General features: G+C 45.1%; 1 protein-coding gene across 1 annotated transcript in view; it reads left to right on the top strand.

Moving 5' to 3' along the window:
- Positions 1–674: 674 nt before the first annotated feature.
- LOC129856409 (vesicular glutamate transporter 1-like) overlaps positions 675–18,620 on the top strand; it is a 31,453-nt gene continuing 13,507 nt past the window's right edge. The window contains exons 1-2 of the mRNA XM_055924369.1: positions 675–1,009; positions 15,944–16,196. Of these exons, the coding sequence (XP_055780344.1) occupies positions 948–1,009; positions 15,944–16,196 (315 nt within the window). The 5' untranslated portion in view covers positions 675–947. The remainder of the gene's footprint in view (positions 1,010–15,943; positions 16,197–18,620) is intronic.

Genomic DNA, 18,620 nt, shown 5'->3' with positions numbered 1-18,620 from the left:
GTCATGTCATATACAAGCCAGTAGGTGCTAGAACACCTAGCTACTGGTGATACTTGTGGTACTGTAGGGTTATTTTATGATAAAGACGTCAGTGATGGCAGGAATTAAAATATTAATAATAATCTCAGCTATTCAATCAAAACAAAATAGCCTAAAATAAAAGCCAATAGTACTACTGGTAATATGGCCGGATCAGAGCGCATCCATGTTTGTGGTCTTACAGTTATTATGGCAACAAACAGAACTCAAACAGCCACGGTATGTATGTCTCCTTAAGTGAATTAAGTGAGTTTACTCAAGATAGTGGTTATACCTTTACTCACGTCTAATCTCAGGCGACCACTCTAGCCCTAAATTACCTGTTTCTCCAGTAGGCTACATGTGTGTCAGTATAGACTAATCTAATGCCCGTCAGTCAGTGTGGTACGAGAATAGCCAGGCTACTTAAGACGCCAGGCTTCTGGAAAGGAAGTGACAAATACTCGCTACACACAATCGGGCAGATTAGCCTTGAGGTCAGTAATCTGGTTTCAGCACCATGGATAGTGACACTCGCGGCCAAACAGCGCGCGATCATTCATTCGAGATACACATTTGGATTTGTTTGAGAAGTTATTTTTTAATTGCTTAACACTGCTAAAACAACGTATTTTCTAATCTCGATTGTGTAAAATGTAGGCATGTGAAGTTTTTGTTCTTTTTTCTTGAATTTCTACTCACGGCTCACTTTGGGTTGAATTAGGCTAAAATAATCACAAAAAGGAGGACCAGCATAGGAGGTGGACCAGCATAGGGGGTGGACCAGCGAGTTGATAAAGGGAAGCAAGGTTTAATGGTATGTGAGTGAGAGTTTAAGGGCGGAGAGAGAAGGTGATAGTGAATAGGGCTGCGCGCTCAAGCGGGAGTGCGCGCGGACAGCAAATCGGTCGGAGACTGGAGTCGCAAGGATGGAGATACGACCAGATAGGTTTAAAATCGTCGCGGGCCAGACCCTCGGAAAATTACATAAGTAAGTTTAAACAACAGCTTCATTACTTTTTCTGTCTGGTTTATTGGTGCAAACTGTGTAGCCTACTTTGTTATCGTAGCGCGTGAAATCCAGATTAGCGCCGTCTTGATTTTTTATTACAAAATAGTCACTTGTCATCCCGCCCGGCATGCATTTAGAGTTTATATAGAGTTTAAATAGATGTATATTCAAGTAACCTAGGCCTATTAAGCGTTGTAAAAGATCAGGGATGACTTTTATCTGCACTTTTGGCTAAAAAGGAACCGGTGGGCCGGCCGGTAGACAAATTTGGCTGTAGGTTATGGAATAGCAAGATGCCCAAAGGCCTGAGCGGGGTTGGTTGACCTGACGAAACATCTGTTTGAAATGATCAATTTGGTCTTTGTCAATTTCGTAAAACCAATTTTTAATTTTTTAATTTGAGACAACTCTAACTGAGTAAAATGAAAGATAGGCATAGCCTACATTTTTATTTATGTTCAGGGATGTATTTTACGAGTATTCAACTGCTTTTAATGTGGGTTATTTGATTATCTTTCATGTTAAATTGTTAATTTCAAAAAGGTTTATGGTTGCTCTAATAGAAAATATTTGATTTCCATCGTGTGTAAATGTATAGCTTCTGTTCTATGTCAACTGTCAGAGCAAGGACATTGCAAAGAGGTACTTAGCTATCTCAATTACCTCGTACCCCTCCCTGCACATAGACTCGGTACTGGTACTCCCTGTATTAGCCATGTTATTTTTACTCGTTATTTTCATTCGTAAATCACTGTGTATTTAGTCCTCGTGTCACTATTTCTGTTATTATTGTATTTTATTATGTATCTTTAACTCTGCATTGTTGGAAAATTACCCGTAAGTAAACATTTCACTGTTAGTTTACACCCGTTGTTTACGAAGCATATGACGAATACAATTTGATTTGAAGGATAGCCAACTAGATTAATTTAATTCAGGCCCTATTAATATCGACGTGGGAATGTCCTCACCTTTACCTGTTAACTTGAGACCGTTTTCGTTCCGTCCATTCTAAAGTCTATAAATAGGTCTTACCTCAAATAGTTTCCTAAAGGCTAGATTTGAACCTACAGTATCTTCGAGTTCACGGACGTTTTCTGTAGGCCGAACCTAAATAAAGAACTTAGCCTCAGCTCACTTAGGTGCGCAAAGCTCAGTCAGCTTGTGATGGGATGGATGGATGAAGAGGCCTAATAGCCAACATTAGTTTCTTCTAATTTGACATGTAAATGATTTTATATAGATAGACCATGATGATCTAAACATTATTATAAACTGGATGGTTTGAGCCCTGAATGCTGATTGGCTGAAAGCCATAACATATCAGACGGATATGAAGAAAATATAAAATCATTTAATGTTCTAATTACGTTGGTAACCAGTTTAAAATAGCAATAAGGCACCTCAGGGGTTTGTGGTATATGGCCAATATACCACGGATAATGACTGTATCCACCCCGAGTTGCATCATGCTTAATAACACCCCATAGCCATTGAACATACCCCTTCAAATTCGTGGATTCGGCTATTTCAGCCACACCCCTTGATGGCAGGTGTATAAAATCGAGCACACAGCCATGCAATCTCCATTGACAAACATTGGAAATAGAATGGCCCGTACTGAAGAGCTCAGTGACTTTCAATGTGGCACCGTCACAGGATGCCACCTTTACTACAAGTCAGTTAGTAAAATTTCTGCCCTGCTAGAGCTGCCCCGGTCAACTGTAAGTGCTGTTGGAAAAGGCTAGGAGCAACAATGGCTCAGCCGCAAAGTGGTAGGTCACACAAGCTCACAGAACAGGATTGTCGAGTGCTGAAGCGCACAGCGCGTGAAAATTGTCTGTCCTCGGTTGCAACACTCACTACCGAGTTCCAAACTGCCTCTTGAAACAACATCAGCACAATCATTTCCATGGCTGAGCAGCTGCACACAAGCCTAAGATCACCATGCGCAATGCCAATAGTTGGCTGGAGTGTTGTAAAGCTCGCCTTCATTAGACTCTGGAGTAGCAGAAACGCATTCTCTGGAGTGAGGAATCACGCTTCCCCATCTGGCAGTCCAATTCCAATGGACGAATCTGAGTTGTGCAGATGCCAGGGGAACGCTACCTTCCCCAATGCATAGTGCCAACTGTAAAGTTGGGTGGAGGATAAATAATGGTCTGGGGCTGTTTTTCATGGTTCAGGCTAGGCCCCTTAGTTCCAGTGAGTGGAAATCTTAACACTACAGCAGGGGTGGGCAACTCCAGTCATCGAGGGCCTGACTGGTGTCACACTTTTTCTCCATCCCTAGCAAACACAGCTGATTAATCAAATTGCATTCTAAACTGAAGATCATGATTAGGTGGTTATTGGAGTCAGGTGTGTTAGCTGGGGCTGGGGCTGGGGCTGGGGCAAAACTGTGACACCAATCAAGCCCTCAAGGACTGGAATTACCTACCCCTGCACTACAGCATGCAATGATATTGTAGACGATTCTGTGCTTCCAACTTTGTGGCAACGGTTTGGGGAAGGCCCTTTCCAGTTTCAGCATGACAATGCCCCTGTGCACAAAGCGAGGTCCATGCAGAAATGGTTTGTTGAGAACGGTGTGGACGAACTTGACTGGCGTGGACAGAACCCTGACCTCAACTCCATCTAACACCTTTGGGATGAATTGGAAAGCCGACTGCGAGCCAGGCCTAATCGCCCAACATCAGTGCCCGACCTTGCTAATGCTCTTGTGGCTGAATGGAAGAAAGTCCCCGCAGCAATGTTCCAATATCTAGTGGAAAGCCTTCCCAGAAGAGTGGAGGCTGTTATAACGGCAAAGGGAGGACCAACTCCTTATTAATGCCCATGATTTTGGAAGGAGATGTTCAACGAGCAGGTGTCCACATACTTTTGGCCATGTAGTGAATATATATGCACTACCGTTCAAAAGTTTGGGGTCACTTAGAAATGTCCTTGTTTTTGAAAGAAAAGCCATTTTTTGTCCATTAAAATTACATCTAATTGATCAGAAATACAGTGTAGACATTGTTAATTATGTAAATGACTATTGTAGCTGGAAACGGCTGAATTTTTATGGAATATCTACATAGACGTACATTTTGTGGATTCAAACAGGCTCAAAATGGCCAGAAAACAAAGAACTTTCTTCTGAAACTCTTCAGTCTATTCTTGTTCTGAGAAATGGAGACTATTCCATGACTATTGGAGACTATTCCATGCGAGAAATTGCCAAGAAACTGAAGATCTCGTACAACGCTGTGTACTACTCCCTTCACAGAACAGCGCAAACTGGCTCTAACCAGAATAGAAAGAGGAGTGGGAGGCCCCGGTGTACAACTAAGCAAGAGGACAAGTACATTAACGTGTCCAGTTTGAGAAACAGACGCTTCACAAGTCCTCAACTGGCAGCTTCATTAAATAGTACCCGCAAAACACCAGTCTCAACGTCAACAGTGAAGAGGCGACTCTGGGATGCTGGCCTTACTACAAGATGAGACACTCTCTCATCTTTCTAAAAGTTCTAAAAACAAATATACTGTAGTTCTACGTTATAGCCTCCATTTAATGCCACCTCTTTGTGTTTGAAACTTGCAGAGAGCAAAAGAGGTGGCATTAAATGGAGGCTATAGCCTAGAATGACTGTATTCCTATTTTAATTCTGCTTTGCTTTTAAGTCATTGAAAGTGTAGTGTTAGGCATTTGGGTGACAAATCGGACATTGTTTTTCCATTGGAATTTGGTTCTGATTTTAGATGTTTGAAAGTATACTGATAACACTTTGGAAATTCAACTAACTTTTGGCTTTCTTTTGAAGTGGTTGAATATACAGTCGTGGCCAAAAGTTTTGAGAATAACACAAATATTAATTTTTACAAAGTCTGCTGCCTCAGTGTCTTCAGATATTTTTGTCAGATGTTACTATGGAATACTGAAATATAATTTCAAGCATTTCATAAGTGTCAAAGGCTTTTATTGACAATTACATGAAGTTGATGCAAAGAGTCAATATTTGCAGTGTTGACCCTTCTTTTTCAAGACCTCTGCAATCCGCCCTGGCATGCTGTCAATTAACTTCTGGGCCACATCCTGACTGATGGCAGCCCATTCTTGCATAATCAATGCTTGGAGTTTGTCAGAATTTGTGGGTTTCTGTTTGTCCACCCGCCTCTTGAGGATTGACCACAAGTTCTCAATGGGATGAAGGTCTGGGGAGTTTCCTGGCCATGGACCCAAAATATCGATGTTTTGTTCCCCGAGCCACTTAGTTATCACTTTTGCCTTATGGCAAGGTGCTCCATCATGCTGGAAAAGGCATTGTTCGTCACCAAACTGTTCCTGGATGGTTGGGAGAAGTTGCTCTCGGAGGATGTGTTGGTACCATTCTTTATTTATGGCTGTGTTCTTAGGCAAAATTGTGAGTGAGCCCACTCCCTTGGCTGAGAAGCAACCCCACACATGAATGGTCTCAGGATGCTTTACTGTTGGCATGACACAGGACTGATGGTAGCGCTCACCTTGTCTTCTCCGGACAAGCTTTTTTTCCGGATGCACCAAACTATCGGAAAGGGGATTCATCAGAGAAAATGACTTTACCCCAGTCCTCAATAGTCCAATCCCTGTACCTTTTGCAGAATATCAGTCTGTCCCTGATGTTTTTCCTGGAGAGAAGTGGCTTCTTTGCCGCCCTTCTTGACACCAAGCCATCCTCCAAAAGTCTTCGCCTCACTGCGTGCAGATGCACTCACACCTGCCTACTGCCATTCCTGAGCAAGCTCTGTACTGGTGGTGCCCCGATCCCGCAGCTGCATCAACTTTAGGAGACGGTCCTGGCGCTTGCTGGACTTTCTTGGGCGCACTGAAGCCTTCTTCACAACAATTGAACCATTCTCCTTGAAGTTCTTGATGATCCGATAAATGATTGATTTTACAGGCAGCAATATCCTTGCCTGTGAAGCCCTTTTTGTGCAAAGCAATGATGATGGTACGTGTATCCTTGCAGGTAACCATGGTTGACAGAGGAAGAACAATGATTCCAAGCACCACCCTCCTTTTGAAACTTTCAGTCTGTTATTCAATCAGCATGAGAGAGTGATCTCCAGCCTTGTCCTTGTCAACACTCACACCTGTGTTAACGAGAGAATCACTGACATGATGTCAGCTGGTCCTTTTGTGGCAGGGCTGAAATGCAGTGGAAATGTTTTTTGGGGATTCAGTTCATTTGCATGGCAAAGAGGGACTTTGCAATGAATTTTAATTAATCTGATCACTCTTCATAACATTCTGGAATATATGCAAATTGCCATCATACAAACTAAGGCAGCAGTTTTTATGAAAATTAATATTTGTGTCATTCTCAAAACTTTTGGCCACGACTGTAGGTTGCAATCTCATTGTTCAACGTCTCAACCAAATATTATCCAATTATCCACGTTGAAATGACGTGGTGTGCCCAGTCAAATTGCTCTCTGCAAGTTTCAAACATAACAAGGTGGCATTAAATGGAGGCTATAGCCTAGAACTACTGTATCTTCGTTCTTGGAACTTTATGAAGGAGGAGACATGAAGTTTCATCTAAGTTTATGCTTTGTTCATATTTTACCCGGCGGCTCCGGTTCGGGACGCAGCCCCCGCTCCCTACGCTGACCCCTCCGCTTCTGTGGAACCGGACCGTGGATCATCGCCGGAGGCTCTGAACTGGGAACCACCGCTGGAGGCTCTGGAGTGCAGCTCGTCGCTGAAGACTCCGGACTGCAGATTATCGCTGGAGACCCCGGACCGGGGACCGTTGCTGGGGGCCCAGGAACGGGGATCGTCGCTGGGGTCCCGGAACGTGGACCGTCGCTGAAGACTCCGGACTGCGGATCGTCGCTGAAGACTCCGGACTGCAGATCGTCGCTGGAGACGCCGGACCGGGGACCGTCGCTGGAGACTCCGGACCGTGGACCGTCGCTGGAGACTCCGGACCGTGGACCGTCTCAGGAGGTTCCGGACCGTGGACCGTCGCTGGAGACTCCGGACCGTCGACCGTCTCAGGAGACTCCGGACCGTGGACCGTCGCTGGAGACCCTGGACCGTGGACCGTCTCAGGAGGTTTCCGGACCGTGGACCGTCTCAGGAGGTTCCGGACTGTGAAACATCGCCGGAAGCTCCGGACCGGGAACTGTCGTCGGAAGCTCTGGACCGGGAACTGTCGCAGGAAGCTCTGGACCGGGAACTGTCGCAGGAAGCTCTGGACCGGGAACTGTCGCCGGAAGCTCTGGACCGGGAACTGTCGCCGGAAGCTCTGGACCGGGAACTGTCGCCGGAAGCTCTGGACCGGGAACTGTCGCCGGAAGCTCTGGACTGGGAACTGTCGCCGGAAGCTCTGGACTGTGGAGGCGCACTGGAGGCCTGATGCGTGGTGCCGGCACTGGTGGTACCGGGCTGATGACACGCACCTCAGGGCAAATGCGGGGTGGAGGCACAGGACATACTGGACTGTGGAGGCGTACTGGAGGTCTGATGCGTGGTGCCGGCCCTGGTGGTACCGGACCGTGGACCGTTTCAGGAGGTTCCGGACTGTGAAACATCGCCGGAAGCTCCGGACCGGGAACTGTCGCCGGAAGCTCTGGACCGGGAACTGTCGCCGGAAGCTCTGGACCGGGAACTGTCGCAGGAAGCTCTGGACCGGGAACTGTCGCTGGAAGCTCCGGACCGGGAACTGTCGCCGGAAGCTCTGGACCGGGAACTGTTGCCGGAAGCTCTGGACCGGGAACTGTCGCCGGAAGTTCTGGACTGGGAACTGTCGTCGGAAGCTCTGGACTGTGGAGGCGCACTGGAGGCCTGATGTATGGTGCCGACACTGGTGGTACCGGGCTGATGACACGCACCTCAGGGCAAATGCGGGGAGGAGGCACAGGACGTACTGGACTGTGGAGGCGCACTGAAGACACAGTACGTATTGTCGGCGCAGGATATACTGGGCCGTGGAGATGCACTGGAGGTCTGGAGCGTAGAGCTTGCACAACGCGTCCTGGCTGGATGCTCACTTTAGCCCGGCAAGTGCAGCGCGGTGGCACAGGACACACTGGGCTGTGAAGACGCACTGGGGATACAGCACGTAAAGCCGGCGCAGGATATCCTGGTCCGAAAAGGTGTACTGGAGACCAGGAGCGCTGAGCCGGCACAACCCGTCCTGGCTGGATGTCCACTCTAGCGCGGCAAATCTGGGGAGCTGGAATAGAGCGCACCGGGCCATTAATGCGCACTGGAGCCTACCTCCGCCAATCTCCCCATGTGCCCACCCAAAAAATATTTTGGGGCTGCCTCTCGTGCTTCCATCGTTGCCTTGACTCCTCGTATCGTCACCGTTCCTCTTTCGCTGCCTCCGCCTGCTTCCATGGCAGGGTCTTGTCTCCTGCCATTACCTCCTCTCAGGTCCAGGATGTCCTCCACTCCCTTTTCTCCTGGGCCCATGATCCCTGCTCCTCCTGGTCACGCTGCTTGGTCCGTTTGTGGTGGGATCTTCTGTCACGTTCGTCGTAAGGATCGGACCAAGACGCAGCTTGGTATGCGTACATATTCAATTTATTAAATGAACACTGAAAAAAAACAATAAAGAACAAACGAAACGTGAAGCTATACAAAAAAAATTGTGCTGACAGGCAACTAAACATAGACAAGATCCCACACCAGAAAGTGGGGGAAAAGGACTGCCTAAATATGATCCCCAATCAGAGACAACGATAAACAGCTGTCTCTGATTGGGAACCATATCAGGCCAACATAGAAATACACAACATAGAATGTACAAAAACCCTAGACATGCAAAAACTAGAGTACCCACCCTAGTCACACCCTGACCTAACCAAAATATAAAGAAAAACAGGGATATCTAAGGTCAGGGCGTGACAGGAAATGCTTCCTTACAAGCCCTTAACCAACAATGCAGTTTTAAAAAAATAGTTCTGAAAATATTTACTAAATAAAATAAAAAATAATAAAAAAAGTAACATAATAAAATAACAATAACAAGGCTATATACAGGTGGTACAACAAGCTGATCTCTATGTGGCTTTGGACCAAGAGTTTGTATGCATTTTAGGGTTTTTATGTGTGCAAAAGAATGGTATGCACTGAGTGTACAAAACATTAGGAACACCTTCCTAATATTGAGTTGCACCCCCTTTTGCCCTCAGAGCAGCCTCAATTCGTTGGGGCATTTGACTCTACAAGGTGTCGAAAGCGTTGCACAGGGATTCAAGTTGGCTGGATGTCCTTTGGTGTTGGACCATTCCTAATACACACATGAAACTGTTGAGTGTAAAAAATAAAACAGCATCGTTGCAGTTCTTGACACACTTAAACCAGTGCGCCTGGCACCTACTACCATACCCCGTTCAAAGGCACTTAAAAAGGCACTGTGTTCCTAATGTTTTGTCCACCCAGTGTATAGCCTATTGTGTTCAGCTGGTCAGCTAAGTACTGTCACATTGTAAAAGTAGACCATCATTGTAAATAAGAATTTGTTCTTAACTGACTTGCCTAGTTAAATAAAGGTTAAAGTAAAACTAAATACAAAAAAAGCATTTGGAATTGGCCTAGGCCTATATGCAATGAAAGTTAGATCAGCAGCTAATTTGCCTAGTGAGATGCAGTGTGACCACTTGAGAGAGCTGGCTACTCTGCTCAAGAAATGTGAAAGACACATCTTTCATAAGGGGACATAATGTTTGTTTGGCGTGACCACGATGCAAGAAAAGGTATGATGAATCTTCAGAAACATTGGATGGATATCGGAGCGCAAAGAGTTTGCGGTCTCTCTTTTTCTCAGGATTTGAAGATGCATCTAAACACACAAATCCTCTCCCGAAATAACCCTCCCCCTCCAAGCTGTTGGCCCACATAAATCCCAATCACCATATACCCCTCTCTCTCTTTCTCTCTTTCTCTTTCTCTATCTCTCTCTCACTTCAATTCAGTTCAAAGGGCTTTATTGGCATGGGAAACTTGTTTACATTGCCAAAGCAAGTGAAATAGATAATTAACAAAAGTGAAATAAACAATCATCAATGTACAGTAGGTCTAAACAGTACACTCAAAAAAGTTTCAAAGGAATAGAGACATATGAAATGTCATATTATGGCTATGTGCAGTGTTGTAACAATGTGCAAATACTTGAAGTACAAAAGGGAAAATAAATCAACATAAATACGGGTTGTATTTACAATCTCTCTTTCTCTTTCTTTCAGTAGCCTACACCTCTCCAGGTTCGCCCCGTTCGATAACTCGTCATTGTCCCTTCCCCTCCCCCAAAAGCATTTACACGCAGGATTACTGTAGGCTATTGCCTTACGCGATAGTGTCCGGTAAACCCTCAATTCCTCAGCACGTGTGTGCGCGGAGGTGTTTCCCAGAGGTGTTGGTTTGTGGCCAGGTTTACGAGCATATGCATATCAAGATAAAGTTGGAGTTGTTATGTGTGCATTTATGTGACATTTACTACGCCATAGCAATAGTTCTCTTTATACGTATATGTTTAAGGTTGCCAAACTCATTCAATTAATTTGGATTGTGTTGTGTGCGGAAAAGTCTAAGAATTATGTTGTAAATATTGTAGCAAAAATGATTTGGCTTTAAAGGAAAAAGTCCCAAAATGTTTTGACTGTCAGCAATCAAGTTTTCAATATATTTAACTTTCGAAATACAGAAATCATCCTGTATGATGCATTTTTCATATGACGCAAAATGCATCATACAGGGATGATGTCTGTATTTTGAAAGTTAACATATCTTGAAAACTTGATTGCTGACAAACAAAACATTTTAGGCTGTCAACCATGGACGAATGAAACAAATACCAAAAGATCGTTTTTGGGTGAAATTTTCCTTTAACGTGACATTGCTCTCTGCAAGTTTCAAACACAAAGAGGTGGCATTAAATGGAGGCTTTTGCCTAGAACTACAGTATCTTTGTTTTTAGAACTTTTAGAAAGGACAAGAGAGTGTCTCATCTTGTAGTATAATAACAATTGAAGTGCAGTGCCCCTAATTTGATATTACCAATCCATGTCATAATTCGTAATTTACAAAACATTGTATGAACAGTTGCATAATGACTTATCTATAACTGCTTTTTCTATTTCAGATACTCTCGACTGACATTGTCCTCAAGACAGAGAGTATATAGTTAGATCCAGCTGTTTTGTCAAGCATCGGGGTCTTAACAATATCACATTTAGCTGCTGAATGCAATTCAAATTCTTAAGGCTGAGTCCCTTGCCCACATGGTGATAATACTCTGGGACATTTTCTGCAGATTAACTTGTGTCTGCGGTATAGTTTGTCTTATTAACACAACCCACTGGGCACACACACTGGTTGAATCAAAGTTGTTTCCATATCATTTCAATTCAAGTCCTTTGAACCAACGTGGAATAGATGTTGAATTGATGTCTGTGCCATGTGGGAAGTAGCCAGTGTTTTGTGACCATGTGATGTCATGTCATTTTCACAAAATATTATCAGTCACCAATCAGCCATCTTTTGTGAGTTTAGAGCTGAGTTTTCATGAACCAAATTAAAAATTGCTGAATGTTTCTGAAGCTCATTTTGGCCCAGTACAGTGTGTGGATTGTTGAGATAAGAAGATGTTTGGTTATTGTATTCATAGAGATGTATTTTAATTTCTAAATCTATGATTGTATTATTCAAGAGAGAGTTCCATTGCCCTCCGCTTACTTTTCACTCGGTGTTAAAAGTTTTTCCTATGCCATTTCACATTTTTCTCAACAAGTGACTTCACTATTCCATTGTGTGTTCAGAAGTCTGCAACTTCATATCAAGAGGGTCTGTGTCATATTCAGGTGGTATGGTATCTTGAAAACAATTCCCATTCTAGTTGCTTCCCAGATCTAGTCCTACTCCTCATGTACATTACAACTGATTCTTCAATCATCTTAACCTGTTGATTGAACTCTGAACTGCAATGCTGAACTGTCCTCACGTCAGTGTCCTTGACGAATGAACTAAGAGATTAAGTTGGAGAGAACCTGGTATACTCATTGGACAAACCAGTGAACAAGTATTCAGAGTCATTGACCTCTATTTCATTTCCTCTCCTGTAATATGTCTCAAAGAGTTTTGTGCAGAAAGACATCCACATTTACTACACAGGTACGTATCATTCTGTCAGTTTGTGTGATATTATTTAGAGAGTCAAAACGAGAGGAGTTAGTGAAGAGCCAAGGATTTAAAGGGCTATACGTCTCGGGGCCAGACGAAGGCAACCGGAAGTTGCGACATGGAGGAAAAAAGACAGAAAAGGAAATGCATTTTAAAAATCTAAGCATCTGCTTCAATGATATAAAGTGAGGACTGGCCTGTCTTCTACTTCATTACTATGGGACAGTTGGCTCCTAGCACTTTTTCAGCGGTTATTTGCAAGACTAGTGTTGAGCACGTTTCACCTTGAACACATTTCATAAACACCTGACAGGTATCAAAAGGACATTGTTTCACCTGCACAGATGTGTCCTTCTATATGCGATCCTGTTTAGACAGGGAGTGATTTCTCAAGACGCAGAAAGGGGAATTGGTGTTAGAAGAACAGTCGTGCAAGATGGGTGTGACAATGTGAGAGGAGAGGGAATTGAGGACGGGAGGCAGGGTCTGAGACGAGAACAAAAAAGATGAACGAGGGACAGGAAGAATAGAAAGAAAGAGAGGCCCACTAAGACAGAAATAGGAGGAGATATGAATAATTAATCGTCAGCGAAAGTCATTAATACTTAAGCAATGTCGAAGAATGTTGGAGCCATTGCTTGTGTGAACTGTTATTGGTAAAGGCACCATAGTGGTAGTCTGGCTGATACCAAATTCAAAGTCCTCCTGACTTCAGAGTCTGGAAAGGCTGTTTTGATGTTGTCGGCACGATGCATGGATAATGAAGGGTGCTGTGCTTTTACTGGTTGGTTCTCCTTCGTCTCTTTCTCACTCAAACCCACACGCACAGCCATGGACAGCCCCTGAGCGCTGTCCCCTTCCATTACAACGGTTGGATTTTCAAATCCAAACAAAAAGAGGTCTCAACTCCCCCCCCCCAAGATAAAAAAATCAATAAAATAAAAACATTTAAGAGAACTAATCGATACATCCCCTCAGTGTCTGAGCGACTATTGCATTATCAAACGGCTTTCGGTCCAGACCAGCGTGTCACAGCTCTCCCTCGATGTAGGTCACGTGGGACGCGTCAGCCAGGCTACCGTAGTGCCACCCGTTTTGTGGATGTTGCTTCCTCCCATGTGTTGGCGTACACAGGTTTCCGCATACCACAGCAGTTGTCGACTTGCCGCAATGCACAGTTTGTGAACTATGGTTTGATGCCAAATATGGTATAAAGTTTGCTCTCAAAGGTGTAATAGAGGACATATCTATTTTACCCATGCACCACTCTCAAGCCTCCACATAGGGAGCTCACCTTCTAAAATGGCCTTGCATGTTGATGGGGTGACAGACACACACCTTTTGTGTCCAGTGACAGTGCTGCTGTGTGACAGATCGCTATGACATTGTGACATTGGTCTACATACTGTTTTGGTGACACTGTCAGTAGATTACCCTAGCTTGATTTATCATGGGTTTGACAGGACCTGGGTAGTCTGTCTCAGTAGATATTGCCCTGGTGGTTCTGAAATTCTGGTCAAGTTTCTGGTAGGTAAGGATATCAGAGCATTGACCCAGTATGATAAATACTTTTGTCTTGATATGGACAAATGTATCAAAAAATGTCTTCTGTACCATTTTCAGAGACTATATTTGCGAGACATACCGTCTAAGCATCACCTTTCCCTGTTTCCTGTGAAGCTTTTTACCTTAAACAGCAGTTTCCTCCTTCCACTTCATATTACGTTGTTTCTGATACGTCTGTAAAATGACAAAAGTGAGATTTTGGAGGGATGAAAAGGTCTTGGCAAAAAAAAGTATAACATATCAAATCACAGTGTGGTTCAAGGCGGTACCCATTTTTTTTTACCATTCCCAAGAACTATACCCAACTAGCTAAAATATATACAAAACCAATAGTCTGATTCCTCAGACGAGAAACGGTCAACTTTGCAGTTCAAACAATACTGGCTTCACCACTGACTGATTGACAGTTTAGTGTTCTACCGCTTCCTACAGTCTGCTCTTAACCAATGGCTCTCCTTCCCTCTAATCACTTGAGCATTAAATACATATGACCAGAATGTACATAAAGCAGGGGCATATGAAACCTCAGTCTCCCCCACATCTCCCCATATTCCCTGGCCTTGCAGCAGAGGTACAGCCTCGCACTGGGGCCGGGCAGATCTCATGCTTAATGGATGATGTGCCTCGGCTGAATACATATTTGATGTTTCCCAGACTGGAGGCTGGCACAGGTCGTTAGCATGTTTGCTCAGTGAGCTGGATGAGTCGGGAGAGAGCAGGAGAGAGCGGGGTGGGCCTTGAGATCTGCCAAAGAGACAAGTACTGTTTTCACCTCATGGTTTTAGCTCTACTGTACCACAGCCTGCCAGCCAAGGCCTTGTCACTGCAAGTCATGGCTTGGCCAAGGTGACATTGAAGTGGCCAGAGGTGGTTGACATTTTTTAAAGAGGTTTACAGGAAGGAAAGTCTCAGCCTTGGATGAGTCTTGATTTTTACACAATTGAAATATGTTTGTGTTGTCAAGCATAGCCATTAAAATACATTAGCAATTAATACAACCTCATGGACTTTTAATACCATGCTAAATAACTTGCATAGCTGGCCAGCAGCATACCACCCTGCATCCCACTGCTGGTTTGCTTCTGAAGCTAAGCAGGGTTGGTCCTGGATGGGAGACTAGATGCTGCTGGAAGTGGTTTTGGAGGGCCAGAAGGAGGCACTCTTTCCTCTAGTCTAAAAACAACAAATATCTGCCCTGTGTAGGGTGCTGTCTTATGGGTGGGTCATTAAAAGATCCCATGGCACTTATCGTAAGAGTAGGGGTGTTAACCCCGGTGTCCTGGCTAAATTCCCAATCTGACCCTCAAACCATCATGGTCACCTAAGAATCCCCAGTTTACAATTGGCTCATTCATCCCCCTACTCTCCCCTGTAACTATTCCCCAGGTCGTTGCTGTAAATGAGAACATGTTCTCAGTCAACTTACCTGGTAAAATAACGGATAATTAAAAACATTTTTTTTAAAAATTACGCATAGAAGACACACACACACCTACACAATCATACCGCCGACTGATGCTAACAAGAATATGCAGGTAACTGCCAAAATAAAGGAAACACTTGAGTAAATGAGGGTACAAAGTACAATGAAAGCAGGTGCTTCCACACAGGTGTGGTTCCTGAGCAATTCCTAAGTAATTAACCATCATGCCATGTATAAAAATGCTGGGCAGCCCCAGTTGCCCATTATTTTGGCTACCATGGCTGTGCTCACATAGGATGACAATGCCCCCATCAACAGGGCACGAGTGGTCACTGAATGGTTTGATGAGCATGAAAACAATGGAAACCATATGCCATGATCATCTCAATAACCAGATCTCAACCCAGGAGTGGTGCCTGAGACACCAAATTATGGAATTTTTCGTGGAAGAATGGTGCCGCATCCCTCCAATAGAGTTCCAGACACTTATAGAATCTATGCAAAGGCATATTGAAGCTGCTCTGGCGGCTCGTGGTGCCCCAATGCCCTATTAACACACTTTGTGTAGGTGTTTCCTTTATTTTGGCAGTTACTTGTAAATGTAACATATGTCTCCAAATACTTTTAATTAATATCAACAAAATTCTCGACCGTGCAATGTTGCTGAATCATGTCTCTTTGCCATCTGTATATTACAGCTGTCGCTGTAAGTCACAAGCCAACTGTCTCTATATATACAGTATATATTCTCTCCTCTTTGTTCTCAGAATCCTAGAGAAGCGCCAGGAAAATGGCGAGACCATCGAGCTCACCGATGAGGGCCAGGCAGTTATTGTGGAGGAGAAGGAGATGCCCGTGGTGGACTGCACCTGCTTCGGCCTGCCACGGCGCTACATCATCGCCATCCTTTCCGGCCTGGGCTTCTGCATCTCTTTCGGCATCCGATGCAACTTGGGCGTGGCCATCGTCAGTATGGTCAACAACCAAACCATCTACAAGGGCGACAAACCAATCCTCGTGGTGAGTCCAAGAGTCAGAGATATACAGTAAAAAAAGGGTTGTAAAAGGGTTATTTGTGTCAGGACCCGGTGCGAGAAACAGTCACTAATAATCAGCAGAACCCAGAAGATGAGGCAGACACAGCAGTACTAAAGATGGTGGTTTAATAAAAGAACAAGATCTTCAGGCAAAGAATATATATCCACAATGTCCAAAATAAAGCCAAAAGGCAAAAAATTGATATCTTCCAAAATACAAAGAAAATCCACAAAGTGGTAAGAACAGCAAGGGAAAAAACAAACCTCAAAAGACTAATCCAAAAAACACAAGAACAAAACCAGAGAACCTCTGGAAAATCCAACAAGAGAAAATATATGTTCACAACAAGGCTGGGGCTGGGTGCTAACATACAAACACTGAGCAAAGAACTGAGGAACACACAGGGTTTAAATACTAACAAGGGAACGACATACAGGTGCAAACAATAATTAGAGCAAGGAAAAAACAAAAGGTTCAAAACAGGTGCAATGGGGACATCTACTGACCAAAACCAGAACAGTCCTGGCCAAAACCTGACAGAATCCCCCTCCTAGGAACGGCTCCTGACGTTCCTACCAGCCTTCTCAGGGTGGAGGGCCCTGAACTGACGAATGAGGTCAGGGTCCAGTATGTCCTTGGCAGGAACCCAGGAGCGCTCCTCTGGACCGTAGCCTTCCCAGTCCACCAGATACTGCCAGGACCGCTGCACCCGGCGGGAGTCCAGTATCCGGTGGACGGTATAAGCCGACTGGCCTCCGATGATACGGGGCGGAGGGGGAGGTCTGCCTGCCGGGATAAGGGGAGAAAAAACAACAGGTTTTAGTAAAGAAATGTGAAATGTGGGATTGATCTTAAGGGATCTGGGTAAGTGCAGGCGAAAAGTAACGGGATTGACTCTCCTGGCAATCTTAAAGGGACCGATGAATCTCTGGGACAGCTTGCGAGACTCCACCCGTAGCGGTAAGTTTTTTGTTGAGAGCCATACTCTCTGGCCGGGGTACAGGGTAGGACCGGGACGGCGACGTCTGTTGGCTTGTCGTTGGTACTGCTGTGAGGAACGCAGAAGATTAAGACGGGCCTTCTTCCACGTAAGCCGACAGCGTTTGATGAACCTCGAGGCTGAAGGCACTCTGACTTCTGCCTCCTGGTCCGGGAACAATAGAGGAGCATAGCCAAACTGACACTCGTGCGGGGATATACCAGTGGAGGAGGAGCACAAGGTGTTGTGCGCGTACTCGGCCCAAACAATGAAGGATGACCATGTGGACGGGTTGTTGGAAACCATACATCTGAGGGTGGTTTCCAGCTCCTGATTCATCCTCTCAGTTTGTCCGTTGGACTCCGGATGGTACCCTGAAGATAAACTGGCCGTGGCCCCTATGAGTTGGCAGAAGGCCTTCCAAAACCTTGAGGCGAACTGGGGACCTCTGTCGGAAACCATATCTTGCGGGATGCCAAAGACTCGGAACACATGGTTAATCACCAACTCAGCTGTTTCCTTGGCAGAAGGTAATTTGGTCAAGAGAACAAACCTGGCCGCCTTAGAAAACCTGTCGATGATGACTAGGATAGTAGTATTACCATGGGACGGGGGAAGGCCAGTAATAAAGTCCAACGAGATATGGGACCAGGGTCGGTGGGGAATAGATAAAGGATGAAGGAGTCCTTGAGGGCGGAGGTGAGAAGATTTGCCCTGGCAGCACACGGAACAGGCCTTGACGAAAGTGGCAACGTCTTCTTTTATGGTGGGCCACCAGAACTTACGCTGAATGAACTCCAAGGTGCGACCTACGCCCGGGTGACAGGTGAGGCGAGAGGAGTGCCCTCACAGAAGGACTTGGGATCTTGCTGCCTTGGGAACAAACAACCGATTGGCAGGACCTCCTTTAGGACCCGGTTCGATGGCTTGAGCTTGTCTCACGGTATCCTCAACTTGCCACGAGATTGGAGCCACGATCTTAGCGGCAGGAAGAACAGTCATGTCAGTATCTTCTCGAATGGCAGGAGAGTAGACTCGTGACAAGGCATCCGGTTTGAGATTCTTCGACCCGGGTCTATAGGTGAGTATAAACTGGAATCGGCTGAAGAAGAGAGACCATCGAGCTTGTCTGGAGTTCAACCGCTTCGCCTGCTGGATATACTCCAGATTTTTGTGGTCCGTAAGCACTTGAAACGGTTGAGAAGCCCCCTCGAGCCAGTGTCTCCATTCCTTCAATGCCATCTTAACCGCTAGGAGTTCACGATCCCCCACATCGTAATTCCTCTCGGCCGGGGTAAGCCGATGAGAGAAGAAGGCGCAAGGATGAAGCCTCTTGTCTTCACCCCTCTGAGACAGAACAGCTCCAACAACAACCTCTGATGCGTCTACCTCCACCACAAAAGGTTCATCCGCCGTCGGTAGTGTCA

This window comes from Salvelinus fontinalis, chromosome 1 (genome assembly GCF_029448725.1).
Source record: "Salvelinus fontinalis isolate EN_2023a chromosome 1, ASM2944872v1, whole genome shotgun sequence".
Lineage (NCBI taxonomy): Eukaryota > Metazoa > Chordata > Actinopteri > Salmoniformes > Salmonidae > Salvelinus > Salvelinus fontinalis.
The sequence above is the reverse complement of the archived record's forward strand: the minus strand, read 5'-3'. Positions and strand labels throughout refer to the sequence as shown.